This window comes from Narcine bancroftii, chromosome 5 (assembly GCF_036971445.1).
Source record: "Narcine bancroftii isolate sNarBan1 chromosome 5, sNarBan1.hap1, whole genome shotgun sequence".
Classification (NCBI taxonomy): domain Eukaryota; kingdom Metazoa; phylum Chordata; class Chondrichthyes; order Torpediniformes; family Narcinidae; genus Narcine; species Narcine bancroftii.
The window spans coordinates 180,904,673-180,918,940 of NC_091473.1; the positions used below are offsets into that span (position 1 = coordinate 180,904,673).

At 49.3% G+C, this 14,268-nt stretch overlaps 2 protein-coding genes across 2 annotated transcripts; both read right to left on the reverse strand.

The window, feature by feature from the left end:
- Positions 1-1,635: 1,635 nt before the first annotated feature.
- LOC138765372 (uncharacterized) lies at positions 1,636-2,752 on the reverse strand. Its single transcript, XM_069942414.1, has 3 exons — positions 2,645-2,752; positions 2,148-2,526; positions 1,636-2,060 (listed from the first exon to the last, which is right to left on the reverse strand). Exons 1-3 carry the CDS (start codon positions 2,750-2,752, stop codon positions 1,636-1,638), a joined length of 912 nt encoding a protein of 303 aa, XP_069798515.1.
- Positions 2,753-7,031: 4,279 nt separating this feature from the next.
- On the reverse strand, positions 7,032-14,035 carry LOC138765373 (adhesive plaque matrix protein-like). The gene is made up of 11 exons (XM_069942415.1): positions 13,944-14,035; positions 11,871-11,990; positions 11,436-11,781; positions 11,133-11,308; positions 10,335-10,867; positions 9,892-10,068; positions 9,564-9,799; positions 9,328-9,474; positions 8,143-8,640; positions 7,877-7,993; positions 7,032-7,229 (listed from the first exon to the last, which is right to left on the reverse strand). The coding sequence occupies exons 1-11, from the start codon at positions 14,033-14,035 to the stop codon at positions 7,032-7,034; spliced, it is 2,640 nt and encodes an 879-aa protein (XP_069798516.1).
- Positions 14,036-14,268: the final 233 nt, after the last annotated feature.

Here is a 14,268-nt window from a genome sequence, read left to right on the forward strand (position 1 = left end):
GCTGCACGGTGTGTGGGTAGACTCGCTGGGAAACTCGTACAAGGAACTTTCCACTGCACCTCCGCACAGGTGAAGATGAATAGAAACAGGAGAACTACTGCCTGTGCGCTCACTCTCACTCCCCTCATTCTCTCTCCACTCATTCTCACTCCCCTCTCTCTCTCTCTCTCCCCTTTCTTCCCCTCTCTCTCTCCCCTTTCTCTCTCTCTCTCTCCCTATCTCCCCCTCCCTCTCTCTCCCCCTCTCAACTCTCTCTCTCCCCATCTCTCTCTATCCCCCTCACTCTCTCCCCTCCCTCTCACCCCTCTCTCTCTCCCTATCTCTCTGCCCCCCTCTCTCTCTCTCCCCCCACTCTCTCTCCCCCCACTCTCTCTCCCCTCTCTCTCTCCCCTCTCTCTCTCTGTCCTCTCTCTCCCCTCCATCTCTCTCTTTCTCTCTCTCCCCCTCACTCTCTCTCTCCCTCTTTACCTGTATCCCCTCTCTCTATGCCCTCTCTCTCTATGCCCTCTCTCTCTTTCTCTCTGACTACCCTCTCTCCCTCCATTTTCTGTCTCTATCATTTCTTCCTCTGTCATTCCATCTTTCTCTCGCACTCTTTACCCCACTCTCTCCCTCCCTCTCCATCATTCTCTTGTTCCTCTCTCCTTTTTCCTCTCCCTTTTCATTCCCTCTCCATCTCTTCCTCTCCCCCACTTGTGTGCAGGGCGACCCTCAGAGAAACTGCACTTACCTCAGGGAAACGTCACCGAATGCTGCCTCCAGAAGGACATCGATGTGAATGGGAATTGAGAGTTCTGTGGGAAGAGAGGATTGGGACAATTCGTTTTGCCTCCTCCTGCACTCGGCAGGGACTCATTCAGTCCAAGGTGCAACCTGGGTACCACCTTGTAAATTCCATACTCTCAGCCATTGACCCTGATATTGGTAAAGCTTCCTCCCCAACTTCAGTTCCATTTTATCTGTGCCCCAAAATACAGGAGAGGGTGATTGGTGGGAGCTGTTGGAGGTGTAACTGATTAGCTGGGTCCAGTTGGAGGGGTAAATAATTAGTGGGGGACTGTTTGAGGGATAAGTGATTAGTGTGGCCCTGTTGGAGGGGTAAGTGATTGGTGTGGCCCTGTTGGAGGGTTAAGTGATTGGCAGGGTCCTATTAGAGGGGTAAGTGATTGGTGGGGTCCTGTTGTAGAGGAAAGTGATTGGTGAGGCTCTGTTGGAGGGGTAAGTGATTAGCGGGTCCTGTTGGAAGTGTAAGTGATTGGCGGGGTCCTGTTAGAGGGGTAAGTGATTGGTGTGGTCCTGTTGGAGTGGTAAGTGATGGATGGGGTCCTGTTCTAGGGGAAAGTGATTGGTGAGGCTCTGTTGGAGGGGTAAGTGATTAGTGGGTCCTGTTGGAAGTGTAAGTGATTGGCAGGGTCCTGTTAGAGGGGTAAGTGATTGGTGGGGTCCTGTTGGAGGGTAAGTGATTGATGGGGGCCTGTTGGAGGTGTAAGTGATTGGCGGGGTCTTGTTTGAAGGGTACATGAATATGAAGGCCTGTTGGAGGGGTAAGTAATTGGTGGGTACTGTGGGAGGTGTAAGTGATTGGTGGGTGCATGTTGGAGGGGTGTGATTTGCGTGTCGTGTTGGAAGGGTAAGTTATTGGCGGGGTCCTATTGGAGTGGGAAGTCTTTGATGGGTCCCTTTTGGAGGGGTATGTGATTGGTGAGGCCATTTTGGAATGTTAGTGATTGGCAGGGTCCTGCTGGAGGCGTAGGTGATTGGCGGGGTCCTATTGGAAGGGTAAGTGATTGGCAGTGTCCTGTTGGAGGGATAAGTGATTGGTGTGGTCCTATTGGAGGGGTAAATAATTGGTGTAGTCCTGTTGGTGGGGTAAGTGATTGGTGGGTCCAGTTGGATGGGATAGTGGTGTTCTTTTAGAGTGTTAAGTGATTCGTGGGGGCCTGTTGGAAGTGTAAGTGATTTCTGGGTCCTGTTGTAGAGGTAAGTGATTGGTGGGAGGCTGTTTTGGGGGGGGTCAGTGATTGATGGGACCTGTTCGAGGGGTAAGTGATTGGTGGGTCCTGTTGGAGGTGTAACTGATTAGCTCGGTCCAGTTGGAGGGGTTAATAATTAATGGGGACTGTTGGAGGGGTGTGATTAGTGTGGACCTGTTGGAGGGGTAAGTGATTGGCGGGGTCCTGTTAGAGGGGTAAGTGATTGGTGGGGGCCTGTTGGAGGGGTGTGATTGGTGGGACCCTGTTGGAGGAGTAAGTGATTGGTGGGGACTGTTGGAGGAGTATGTGATTGGTGGGACCCTTTTGGAAGGGTCAGTGTTTGATGAGGACCTGTTGGAGGGGTAAGTGATATGTGGGTCCTGTTGGATGGGATAGTTATTGGTGGTGTTCTTTTAGAATGGTAAGTGATTGGTGGGGGCCTGTTGGAAAAGTAAGTGATTTCTGGGTCCTGTTGTAGAGGTAAGTGATTGGTGGTGGGGGGGGGGGTCAGTGATTGATGGGACCTGTTCGAGGGGTAAGTGATTGGTGGGTCCTGTTGGAGGTGTAAATGATTAGCTGGGTCCAATTGGAGGGGTTAGTAATTAATGGGGGACTGTTGGAAGGGTGTGATTAGTGTGGCCCTGTTGGAGGGGTAAATGATTGGTGTGGACCTGTTGTAGGGGAAAGTGATTGGTGAGGCTCTGTTGGAGGGGTAAGTGATTAGCGGGTCCTGTTGGAACTGTAAGTGATTGGCGGTGTCCTTTAGAGGGGTAAGTCATTGGTGGGGGCCCGTTGGAGGGGTGTGATTGGTGGGGCCCTGTGGTGGTGTTTAATGATTGGTGAGACATGTTGGTGGGTTAAATGATTGGTGGGGACTGTTGAAGGAGTATGTGATTGGTGGGGCCCTGTTGGAAGGGTCAGTGTTTGATGAGGACCTGTTGGAGGGGTAAGTGATTTGTGGGTCCTGTTGGAGGGGTAATTGTTTGGTGGGGCATTCTTGGAGGGATAATTGATTGGCGTGTCCTGTTGGATGTGGAATTAATTGGCCGGGTGCTGTTGGAGAGGTAAGTGATTGGTGCGCCCTGTAAGAAGGATAAGTGAAGGGTGGGCCCTGTTGGGCTGTGGTAAATGATTGGTGGGTCTGGTTGGAGGCACAAGTGATTGGAGGGGTCCTGTTGGAGGGGTAAGTGATTGGTGTGGTCCTGTTGGAGGGGTAAATGATTGGTGAGGTCCTGTTGGTGGGGTAAGAAATTGGTGGGTCCTGTTGGATGGGATAGTTATTGGTGGTGTTCTTTTAGAGTGGTAAGTGATTTGTGGGGGCCTGTTGGAAGTGTAAGTGATTTCTGGGTCCTGTTGTAGAGGTAAGTGATTGGTGGGTGGCTGTTTGGGGGGGGGGGTCAGTGATTGATGGGACCTGTTTCGAGGGGTAAGTGATTGGTGGGTCCTGTTGGAGGTGTAACTGATTAGCTGGGTCCAGTTGGGAGGGGTTAGTAATTAATGGGGACTGTTGGAGGGGTGTGATTAGTGTGGCCCTGTTTGAGGGGTAAGTGATTGGTGTGGACCTATTGGAGGGGTAAGTGATTGGTTGGGTCAGGTTCGAGGGGTAAGTGATTGGTGTGGACTTTTGTATGGGAAAGTGACTGGTGAGGCTCTGTTGGAGAGGTAAGTGATTAGCGGGTCCTGTTGGAACTGTAAGTGATTGGCGGGTCCTGTTAGAGGGGTAAGTGATTGGTTGGGGCCTGTTGGAGGGGTGTGATTGGTGGGGCCCTGTTGGGGGGTTTAATAATTGGTGAGACATGTTGGTGGGTTAAGTGATTAGTGGGGCCCTGTTGGAGGGGTAAGTGATTGGTGTGGCCCTGTTGAAGGGGTAAGTGCTTGGTGGGGTCCGGTTAGAGGGGTAAGTTATTGGTGTGGACCTGTTGTAGGGGAAAGTGATTGGTGAGGCTCTGTTGGAAGGGTAAGTGATTAGCGGGTCCTGTTGGAACTGTAAGTGATTGGCGGGGTCCTGTTAGAGGGGTAAGTGATTGGTGGGGGCCTGTTGGAGGGGAATGTGATTGGTGGGGCCCTGTTGGAAGGGTCAGTGTTTGATGAGGACCTGTTGGAGGGGTAAGTGATTTGTGGGTCCTGTTGGATGGGCTAGTTATTGGTGGTGTTCTTTTATTTTTTTTTGAAATTTATTTATAGTATCTCCATACATTCATTTCAAATTGACTTAATATAATATTACATAATAGATACTAAATAATTTTCAAATTTTCACCCCCCCCCCCATCTCCCTAACCCTTAGGAAACCACCTTGTGGTGGTTAATTCCCAAAAACCCAAATGGGTGTGGTATAAAACCACAAGTGGCATATGACTTTCGGGAGCAGAAGTACCACCCCCTCCTCCCCACCCCCCCAGCAGATAAAATACACGTATAAACCGAAAAATCATCATTTCTTATATCCATAAAACCCCGGTCCATCAATTTAACCATCTTATTCATAAACTCTTTTTTTGAAAATCCAAACTTGATATTAAATTTTGCACCCTTTCCACCCTCCCAACACTGAGTTAAACATTGTTTACAATCAATAAAAGCTTTTTTTAAAATTTTTTTTTCAAGTCTTCTTGAATTTCATCCACTGAATTAAAACACCTCTGAACATCCCAGTTCAACACCAAATCTTCCATTCTTCTCAGTCTCAAGTTGAATTTGTAGCTTACTTTCAAAAAAGTTTTTCAAATCTTTTAAAATTTTCTTGAACATAATTCCTTCGGTCTTGATCTTTTAAAGCATCAATGTTATTCATAAGTTCTTTCTTCTATGTTCCCAATTTAATATCAAATTTTCCACTTTGTCAATCTTCTCAATGTTAAGTTGAAATTATTGTTTATTTTTAAGAAAAACTTATTCAAAATTTTTAACTCTTCTTGGACATTGCTCTTCGACTTTAATTTTATAAATCATCAATCTTGTTCATAGTTTCTTTCTACTGAGTTTCCAAATTTAATAAAGTTTCTGTTTTTTCCAATTTTCTCAATATTAAACTGATCTTGTTGTTTAGTTTAAAAAAAAACCTTTTCAAAACTATTAAAATCTGTTGCAATGTATGCATACTCACAGATAATAAATTCACTCTTCCAATATTCCATCCAAAAAAAAATCACTGATAAACCTTATTGCAGGTCAAGGAGTTTCCATATATATGTTTATCTTCAGAAAATATTTCAAATATTTCAAATCAACATTCGTCGCCATCTTTCAAAAAGGAGTCCGAAATCAACTTTAATAAGTTCTGTTCTTGAGAAAATTCCAGCACCAACTCCGGCTCTGTCTGGCAAATAGGTCAAATTTCTTCCAAAGTCAAAGAATATAATTTTGTTCTGTATTTATAGATAATAAGTTCATCCTTCCGATATTCCATCCAAAAAAAATCACTAATAAACTTTAATGTTATCTGGATTTTTAAAACTCATGGGCAACCAATGCCAATTACTGCAATTTATCTTCATAAAACATTTCAAATCAATATTCATCACCATCTTTCAGAGGGGTGTCCAAGGCCAGCTTATCCGACAGTCCAATTAATGAGGCTCCGTTCTTAAGAAGATTCCAGCCTTGACTCCGTGGTTCTGTCTGGGCAAGTAGGCCAAGTTTCTTCCAAAGTCGGAGAGTGTAGTTTTGTTCTGTATTGGAACTCTATTTTCCTTAATCTTTGTTGCCATTTTAACTAAAACAATTGATAAACAAAACAAAGACTTTTAACAGAAAAGAAATATTCTTAAAACGGGTATTTATATAACTGCCTGGGGGAGACCGGGAAGGCACGTCCGCTCCCTACGCCATCTTGCCACGCCCCGGTGGTGTTCTTTTAGAGTGGTAAGTGATTGGTGGGGGCCTGTTGGAAGTGTAAGTGATTTCTGGGTCCTGTTGTAGAGGTAAGTGATTGGCGGGGTCCTGTTAGAGGGGTAAATGATTGGTGGGGACCTGTTGGAGAGGTGTGATTGGTGGGGCCCTGTTGGAGGGATAAGTGATTGGTGTGGACCTGTTTTAGGGAAAGTGATTAGTGAGGCTCTGTTGGAGGGGTAAGTGATTAGCGGGTCCTGTTGGAACTGTAAGTGATTGGCAGGGTCCTGTTAGATGGGTAAGTAATTGATGGGGGCCTGTTGGAGGGGTGTGGTTGGTGGGGGCCTGTTGGAAGGGTCAGTGTTTGATGAGGACCTGTTGGAGGGTTTAATAATTGGTGAGACATGTTGGTGGGTTAAGTGATTGGTGGGGACTGTTGGAGGAGTATGTGATTGGTGGGGCCCTGTTGGAAGGGTCAGTGTTTGATGAGGACCTGTTGGAGGGTTTAATAATTGTGTGAGACATGTTGGTGGGTTAAGTGATTGGTGGGGACTGTTGGAGGAGTATGTGATTGGTGGGGCCCTGTTGGAAGGGTCAGTGTTTGATGAGGACCTGTTGGAGGGGTAAGTGATATGTGGGTCCTGTTGGATGGGATAGTTATTGGTGGTGTTCTTTTAGAATGGTAAGTGATTGGTGGGGGCCTGTTGGAAAAGTAAGTGATTTCTGGGTCCTGTTGTAGAGGTAAGTGATTGGTGGGGGGGGGGGGTCAGTGATTGATGGGACCTGTTCGAGGGGTAAGTGATTGGTGGGGGGGGGGGGTCAGTGATTGATGGGACCTGTTCGAGGGGTAAGTGATTGGTGGGTCCTGTTGGAGGTGTAACTGATTAGCTGGGTCCAGTTGGAGGGGTTAGTAATTAATGGGGGACTGTTGGAGGGGTGTGATTAGTGTGGCCCTGTTGGAGGGTAAGTGATTGGTGTGGACCTATTGGAGGGGTAAGTGATTGGTTGGGTCAGGTTCGAGGGGTAAGTGATTGGTGTGGACTTTTGTATGGGAAAGTGACTGGTGAGGCTCTGTTGGAGAGGTAAGTGATTAGCGGGTCCTGTGGAACTGTAAGTGATTGGCGGGGTCCTGTTAGAGGGGTAAGTGATTGGTTGGGGCCTGTTGGAGGGGTGTGATTGGTGGGGCCCTGTTGGGGGGTTTAATAATTGGTGAGACATGTTGGTGGGTTAAGTGATTAGTGGGGCCCTGTTGGAGGGGTAAGTGATTGGTGTGGCCCTGTTGAAGGGGTAAGTGCTTGGTGGGGTCCGGTTAGAGGGGTAAGTTATTGGTGTGGACCTGTTGTAGGGGAAAGTGATTGGTGAGGCTCTGTTGGAAGGGTAAGTGATTAGCGGGTCCTGTTGGAACTGTAAGTGATTGGCGGGGTCCTGTTAGAGGGGTAAGTGATTGGTGGGGGCCTGTTGGAGGGGAATGTGATTGGTGGGGCCCTGTTGGAAGGGTCAGTGTTTGATGAGGACCTGTTGGAGGGGTAAGTGATATGTGGGTCCTGTTGGATGGGATAGTTATTGGTGGTGTTCTTTTAGAATGGTAAGTGATTGGTGGGGGCCTGTTGAAAAGTAAGTGATTTCTGGGTCCTGTTGTAGAGGTAAGTGATTGGTGGGGAGGTGGGGGGAGGTCAGTGATTGATGGGACCTGTTCGAGGGGTAAGTGATTGGTGGGTCCTGTTGGAGGTGTAACTGATTAGCTGGGTCCAGTTGGACGGGTTAGTAATTAATGGGGGACTGTTGGGGCGTGTGATTAGTGTGGCCCTGTTGGAGGGGTAAGTGATTGGTGGGTCCAGTTGGAGGCGTATGTGATTGGCGGGTCCTGTTGGATGGTAAGTGATTGGTGGTGCCCTGTTGAAAAGGGTAAGTGATTGGCGGGTCCTATTAGAAGCTTAAGTGATTGGTTAGGCCCTGTTGGAGTGTTAGTGATTGGCAGGGTCCTGTTGGAGGCATAAGTGATTGGCGGGGTCCTGTTGGAGGGGTAGGTGATTGGTGGGGCCCTTTTGGAGGGGTAAGTGAGTGGTGAGGACCTGTTGTAGTGTTAGTGATTGGCAGGGTCCGTTGGAGGGGTAAGTGATTGGTGTGGGCCTGTTGGTGGGGTAAGTGATTGGCAAGTCCTGTTGGATGGGATAGTTATTGGTGGTGTTCTTTTAGAGTGGTAAGTGATTGGTGGGGGCCTGTTGGAAGTGTAAGTGATTTCTGGGTCCTGTTGTAGAGGTAAGTAATTGGTGACGCCCTGTTGGAGGGGTAAGTGATTGGTAGGGTCCTGTTAAAGGGGTAAATGATTGGTGGGGGCCCATTGGAGGGGTGTGATTGGTGGGGGCCCTGTTGGGGGGTTAATGATTGGTGAGACATGTTGGTGGGTTAAGTAACTGATGGGGACTGTTGGAGGGGCATGTGATTGGTGGGGCCCTGTTGGAAGGGTAAGTCTTTGGTGAGGACCTGTTGGAGGGGTAAGTGATTTGTGGGTCCGGTTGGAGGGGTAATCGTTTGGTGGGGCACTCTTGGAGGGAAGTGATTGGCGGGTCCTGTTGGATGCGGAATTAATTGGCCGGGTGCTGTTGGAGAGGTAAGTGATTGGTGGGGCCCTGTTGGAGGTGTGTGATTGGTGGGTCCTGTTGGGGGGCTTAAATGATTGGTGTGCCCTGTAAGAGGGGTAAGTGAAGTGTGGGCCCTGTTGGGCTGGGGTAAATGATTGGTGGGTCCTGTTGGAGGCGCAAGTGATTGGAGGTGTCCTGATCAAGAGGTAAATGATTGCTGGGGTCCTGTTGGAGGGGTGAGTGATTTGTGGGTCCTGTTGGAGGGTAAGTGATTGGTGGGGCCCTATTGGAAGGGTAACTTAATGGTGGGTCCTGTTGGAGGGGTAAGTGATTGGTTGGGCCTGTTGATGGGGTAAGTGATTTCCAGGTCCTGTTGGCGAAGTAGGTGATTGGTGAGGCCCTGTTGGAGGGGTAAGTGATTGGTTGGGCCTGTTGATGGGGTAAGTTTTTTGTGGGGCCCTATTGGAGGGGTAATTGATTGGTGAGGCCCTGTTGATGGGGTAAGTGATTTCTAGGTCCTGTTGGCGAAGTAGGTGATTGGTGAGGCCCTGTTGGAGGGTAATGATTGATGGGGGCCTGTTGGATGGATGTGATTAGTGGTGTCCTGTTAGATGGGTATTTATTTTTGGGGGCCCGTTGTGGGGTGGGGGGGTGTAAGTGATTAGTGGGCCCTGTTGGAGGGTAAAGTGATTGGTGGGTGCATGTTGAAGGGTAAGTGATTGGTGGGGCCTGTTGGGGGGGGTAAGTGATTTCTGTGCCCTGTTAGAGTTGTAAGTGATTGGTGGGGCACTGTTGTGGGGTGCTGGGTTAAAGATTGGTGGGTCCTTTTGGAGGCGAAATTGATTGGTGGTGCCCTGTTAGAGGGTAGAGATTGGCATGTCCTTTTGGGGTTGGGTAAGTGATTAGTGGGGCCCTGTTAGAAGGTAAGTGATTAGTGGTGCCCTGTTAGAGGGGTGTGATTGGTGGGTCCTGTTGGAGGGGTAAGTGATTGGTGGGGCACTGTTGGAGGGTGTGAGTGATTGGTGGGTCCAGTTGGGGGCGTAAGTGATTGGCGGGTCCTGTTGGAGGGGTAAGTGATTGGTGTGGTCCTGTGGGTGGGGGAAATGATTGGCTGGACCTGTTGGATGGGATAGTTATTGGTGGTGTTCTTTTAGAGTGGTAAGTGATTGGTGGGGGCCTGTTTGGAGCCGTAGGTGATTGGCAGAGTCCTATTAGAGGGGTAAGTGATTGGTGGGGCACTGTTGGAGGGGTGAGTGATTGGTGGGTCCAGTTGGGGGCGTAAGTGATTGGCGGGTCTGTTGGAGGGGTAAGTGATTGGTGTGGTCCTGTGGCTGGGGGAAATGATTGGCTGGACCTGTTGGATGGGATAGTTATTGTGGTGTTCTTTTAGAGTGGTAAGTGATTGGTGGGGGCCTGTTGGAAGTTAAGTGATTTCTGGGTCCTGTTGTAGAGGTAGTGATTGGTGGGGGGCTGTTTGGGGGGTGGGGGTTAGTGATTGATCGGACCTGTTCGAGGGGTAAGTGATTGGTGGGGGACTGTGGTGGGATTAGCGATTGGTGATGCCCTGTTGGAGGGGTAAGTGATTGGTGGGGGCCCGTTGGAGGGGTGTGATTGGTGGGGCCCTGTTGGAGGGGTAAGAGATTGGCATGTCCTTTTGGGGTGGGGTAAGTGTTTAGCAGATCCTGTTGGAGGGGTAAGTGATTAGTGGGGCCTTGTTAGAGGGGTAAGTGATTGGCGGGTCCTGTTGGAGGGTAAGTGATTGGTGGGGCTCTGTTGGAGGGGTGAGTGATTGGTGGGTCCAATTGGAGGCGTAAGTGATTGGCGGTGTCCTGTTGGAGTGTAAGTGATTAGTGGTGCCCTGTTGAAAGGGTAAGTAATTGGCAGGGTCCTGTTGGAGGCATAAGTGATTGGTGGGGGCCTGTTGGATGGGTAAGTGATTGGTGGGTACTGTTGGATGCGTAGGTGATTGGCGGGGTCCTATTGGAAGGGTAAGTGATTGGCGGGGTCCTGTTGGAGGGTAGGTGATTGGTGGGGTCCTTTTGGAGGGTTAAGTGAATGGTGAGGACCTGTTGGAGTGTTAGTGATTGGCAGGGTCCCGTTGGAGGGGTAAGTGATTGGTGGGGCCACTGTTGGAGAGGTGAGTGATTGGTGGGTCCAGTTGGAGGGATAAGTAATTGGTGGGAGCCTGCTGGTGGGTAAGTGATTGGTGTGGGCCTGTTTGGAGGGGTAAATGATTGGTGTGGTCCTGTTGGTGGGGTAAGTGATTGGTAGGTCCTGTTGGATGGGATAGTTATTGTGGTGTGTTCTTTTAGAGTGGTAAATGATTGGTGGGGGCCTGTTGGAAGTGTAAGTGATTTCTGGGTCCTGTTGTAGAGGTAAGTGATTGGTGACGCCCTGTTGGAGTGGTAAGTGATTGGTAGGGTCCTGTTAAAGGGGTAAATGATTGGTGGTGGCCCATTGGAGGGGTGTGATTGTGGGGCCCTGTTGGGGGGGGTTAATGATTGGTGAGACATGTTGGTGGGTTAAGTGATTGATGGGGACTGTTGGAGGGGTATGTGATTGGTGGGGCCCTGTTGAAGGGTAAGTGTTTGGTGAGGACCTGTTGGAGGGGTAAGTGATTTGTGGTCCTGTTGTATGGGTAGTAATTTGGTGGGGCACTCTTGGAGGGATAAGTGATTGGTGGGGACTGTTGGAGGGGTATGTGATTCGTGGGGCCCTGTTAGAAGTGTCAGTGTTTGGTGAGGACCTGTTGGAGGGGTAAGTAATTTGTGGGTCCTGTTGGAAGGGTGATCGTTTGATTGGGCACTCTTGGAGGGATAAGTGATTAGCGGGTCCTGTTAGAGGGGTAAGTGAATAGTGGTGCCCTGTTGGAGGGGTGTGATTGGTGGGGTCCTGTTTGCGGGGTAAGTGATTGGTGGGGTCCTGTTAGAGGGGAAAATGATTGGTAGTGGCCTGTTGCAGGGGTAACTGATTGGTGGTGTCCTGTTGTAGGGGTAAGTGATTGGTGAGTCACTGTTGGAGGGGTAAGTGATGGGTGGGGTCCCTTTACAGGGTTAAGTGATTGATGGAGGCCTATTGGAGGGGTAAGTGATTGGTGGGGCCCTGTTTGAGGGGTAAATGACTGGCGGGTTCTGTTGGAGAGGTGTGATTGATGGTGTCCTGTTCGAGGGGTAAATGATTGGCGGGTCCTGTTGGAGTGGTACATGATTGCCGGGATTCTGTTGGAGGGGTAAGTGATTGGCAGGATCCTGTTGGAGTGGTAAGTGATTGGTGGGGTCCTGTTAGAGGGGTAAATGATTGGTGGGGTTCTGTTGGAGGGGTGTGATTGGTGAGGCCCTGATGGAGGGGTAAGTAATTGGCAGGATCCTGTTGGAGTGGTAAGTGATTGGCAGGTCCTGTTGGAGGGTTAAGGGATTAGCAGTGTCGTGTTGGAGGGGTAAGTGATTTGTGGGGCACTGTTGGAGGGGTAAATGATTGGCAGGACCTGTTGGAGGGGTAAGTATTTGGGCGGGTCCTGTTGGGTGTGTAAGAGGTTGGCGGTGTCCTGTTGGAGAGGTGAGTGATTGGTGGGGGCCTGTTGGAGGGGTAAGTGATTGGTGGGGGCCTGTTGGAGGGGTAAGTGATTGGTGAGGCCTTGTTGGAGAGGTGGGGGGAAATTAAATGCTTTTATTGACCTGTGCAGACTTTCATTCAGAAACAGGCAGTGAAGTTGAGGCTCCTGCCGACTCCCATGTCCACCCTTCGATCTGGAAATGTGCCATGAGTCAAAGGAGAAATTGCAGTTTCGGATACGTTCTTTTGGTGGGGGGATGGGCACTGGCTCAGTCTGGTAAGAATTGCTATCTGTGAATAATTGGGCTAGAAGATCTGATAATGAATGTTGCACAATTCCACGTTGTTGCCGTTGCCTCCCTTATCACTGGACGGGCCATTTTAATGAGGTGGTGGGGGGCAGGAGCCGCCCCTCCCTCTCGGAATCAGCTGTGTCTGAGATGACAGAATGTCTGAATTTGTAAAAACTTCATTCTTTCACACTCAAATGAAACTTGATGGGATGTGCCCGATTAACTCATTTCTGGTGTTTCCCTTTCTTCTGAGTGGGGGCTGTTTGTGTTCGACAGTCACCTGTGGAGAGGGGAGGGGGGTGTGGTGGTTGGGGGGGAGATCGATCATTAGCCGAGTGGGATCCTTTTTAATGTAACACAGTTTACGATTTGTTGCTACTTTATTTTACTGTCATGTACCTATGGAGCATTTATTGGCTAGAACCAATAAAAATATTGGAAAAGAAGTCTGTTGTTAAGAAAGAAACAAACGTCTTTAAGACCTTCTGTATGGGGGGTGGGGGGGATGGAGGTGTTTATAGATTGGACATTCACATCTTCTCCCCCCACACCACCTTCCCCCCCTCCACCCCCCTTCTGTATCTGCGTCTCTCGCCTCTTTTAAAACTGTAGAACCTGGGTCGCCTTCCAGGGACTCGGGGCATAGATGCTGGTCTCTCTCTCTGTATCTCTGTATCTCTCTCCTTCTCTCCTTTCTCTATCCCCCCTCCCTCTCTCCATCTTCTTTCCCTCTCTGCTTTCTCTCTCATTCTTCCTCAAACTCTCCCCCCTCCTCCTCACCGTCGAGAACATCTACGGGGAACGCTGCCATCGGAGAGCAGCAGCGATCATCAAGGATCCAACCCACCCAGCACACGCTCTGCCATCAAGAAAGAGGTCCAGGTGGCACCAGGTTCAGGAACAGCCGCTCCCCCTCCACCATCAGACTCTTCAACAACCAACTCAGTCAGGGACTCGTTCAGGGACCCTTACTGTGCACATTATTGATGTTCTTTCTCTCTGTATTGCACAGTTTGTTTCCATTTATTTTTCTGTTTATATGTGTACGTTGTGTACAGTTTTTCACATTGCCAATAAGTGTTAATTTTGCCTGGCCCACAGGAAAAAAGCATCTCAGGGTTGTATGTGATATTGTTCAATATGAAATACGGGTAGGACATTTGGATGGATCCATGGATGGACAGTTTAGAGGGGCATGGGGCAGGTGGGACCAGTATGGGTGGGATTTTTGGAAGATTCCATGGATAGGATGGGTTTAGGGGACAAGGGGCAGGTGAGGGTGAGACATTTTGGTCAGTGTGGAAGGGCCTGTTTGCTGGATAACTGATTCCGATTCTCAGAAGTCACAGATTCCTCCCCATCCCAGTTTTCATGACATCCACTCGCCTTCATCATACCCATAAACCTACCCCCAACCTCCCCCTGCCCTGTCAATCCTTCTTGGGCATTTATCTGTGCCATTGAGCGAGGGGTCGGAGACATCCCCACTGGAGTGAAACACGAAAGGTCTGCAGACGTTGTGATTGTGGTAAAAACACACATTAAATGCTGGGGAACCAGCCGGGTCCACAGGAGGTAAAGATATATCCACAACATTTCAGGCTGAGCCCTCCCTCAAGGTACGAGTCCTCCTCTGTCCTTCTTCTAGACTAGACTAGACCTGGAACCTTGTGCCAACCCAGAGGTCCTAGCAGGGGTCATTGAGCTCATACCCCAGGAGATTCCCCAACTTGTGCACACAAAGGGTTAACATGCTCAAGGCCAGGCCATCTCCACATGGACACAGGTGATCCCGTGAAGTCATTAGTCTAATGACTGGGGTCAGCAGTATATCATGCAGGTTGGGCGAAGATTCTCTGTTAATTGTTGTGTCTGGAGGAAACATTGGACAAGATTGGTCAGTGTCTGGTCTTTGGCTGAGTTTGGATGAATTTCTATTTCTGCGATATTGACAACCAGCGTTAGATTCCTCTCTGTGATGGGAGAGGTTAGGGGGAGGAAGGGGGATGCGTGGGTGGGGGGGAAGGGGGATGCGTA

Excerpts from the sequence above, each read along its gene's own strand:
- LOC138765372 (XM_069942414.1), bottom strand. The coding sequence starts at position 2,752 with ATGACTTACCCCTCTAAAGGACACCGCCAATCACTTACAGTTCCAACA. Across the intron at positions 2,527-2,644 it reads ATCACTTTCCCCTACAACAG|GACCCACCAATCACTTACCC; the intron begins GTCCACACCAAT and ends CACCTCCAACAG. Across the intron at positions 2,061-2,147 it reads ATCACTTACCCCTCCAACAG|GACCCACCAATCACTTACCC; the intron begins GTCCACACTAAT and ends CACCTCCAACAG.
- LOC138765373 (XM_069942415.1), bottom strand. The coding sequence starts at position 14,035 with ATGACTTCACGGGATCACCTGTGTCCATGTGGAGATGGCCTGGCCTTG. Across the intron at positions 11,782-11,870 it reads AATACTTACCCCTCCAACAG|GACCTGCCAATCACTTACCA; the intron begins GTCCTGCCAATC and ends ACCCTCCAACAG. Across the intron at positions 9,475-9,563 it reads TCACCTACGGCTCCAAACAG|GACCACACCAATCACTTACC; the intron begins GCCCCCACCAAT and ends CCCCACCCACAG.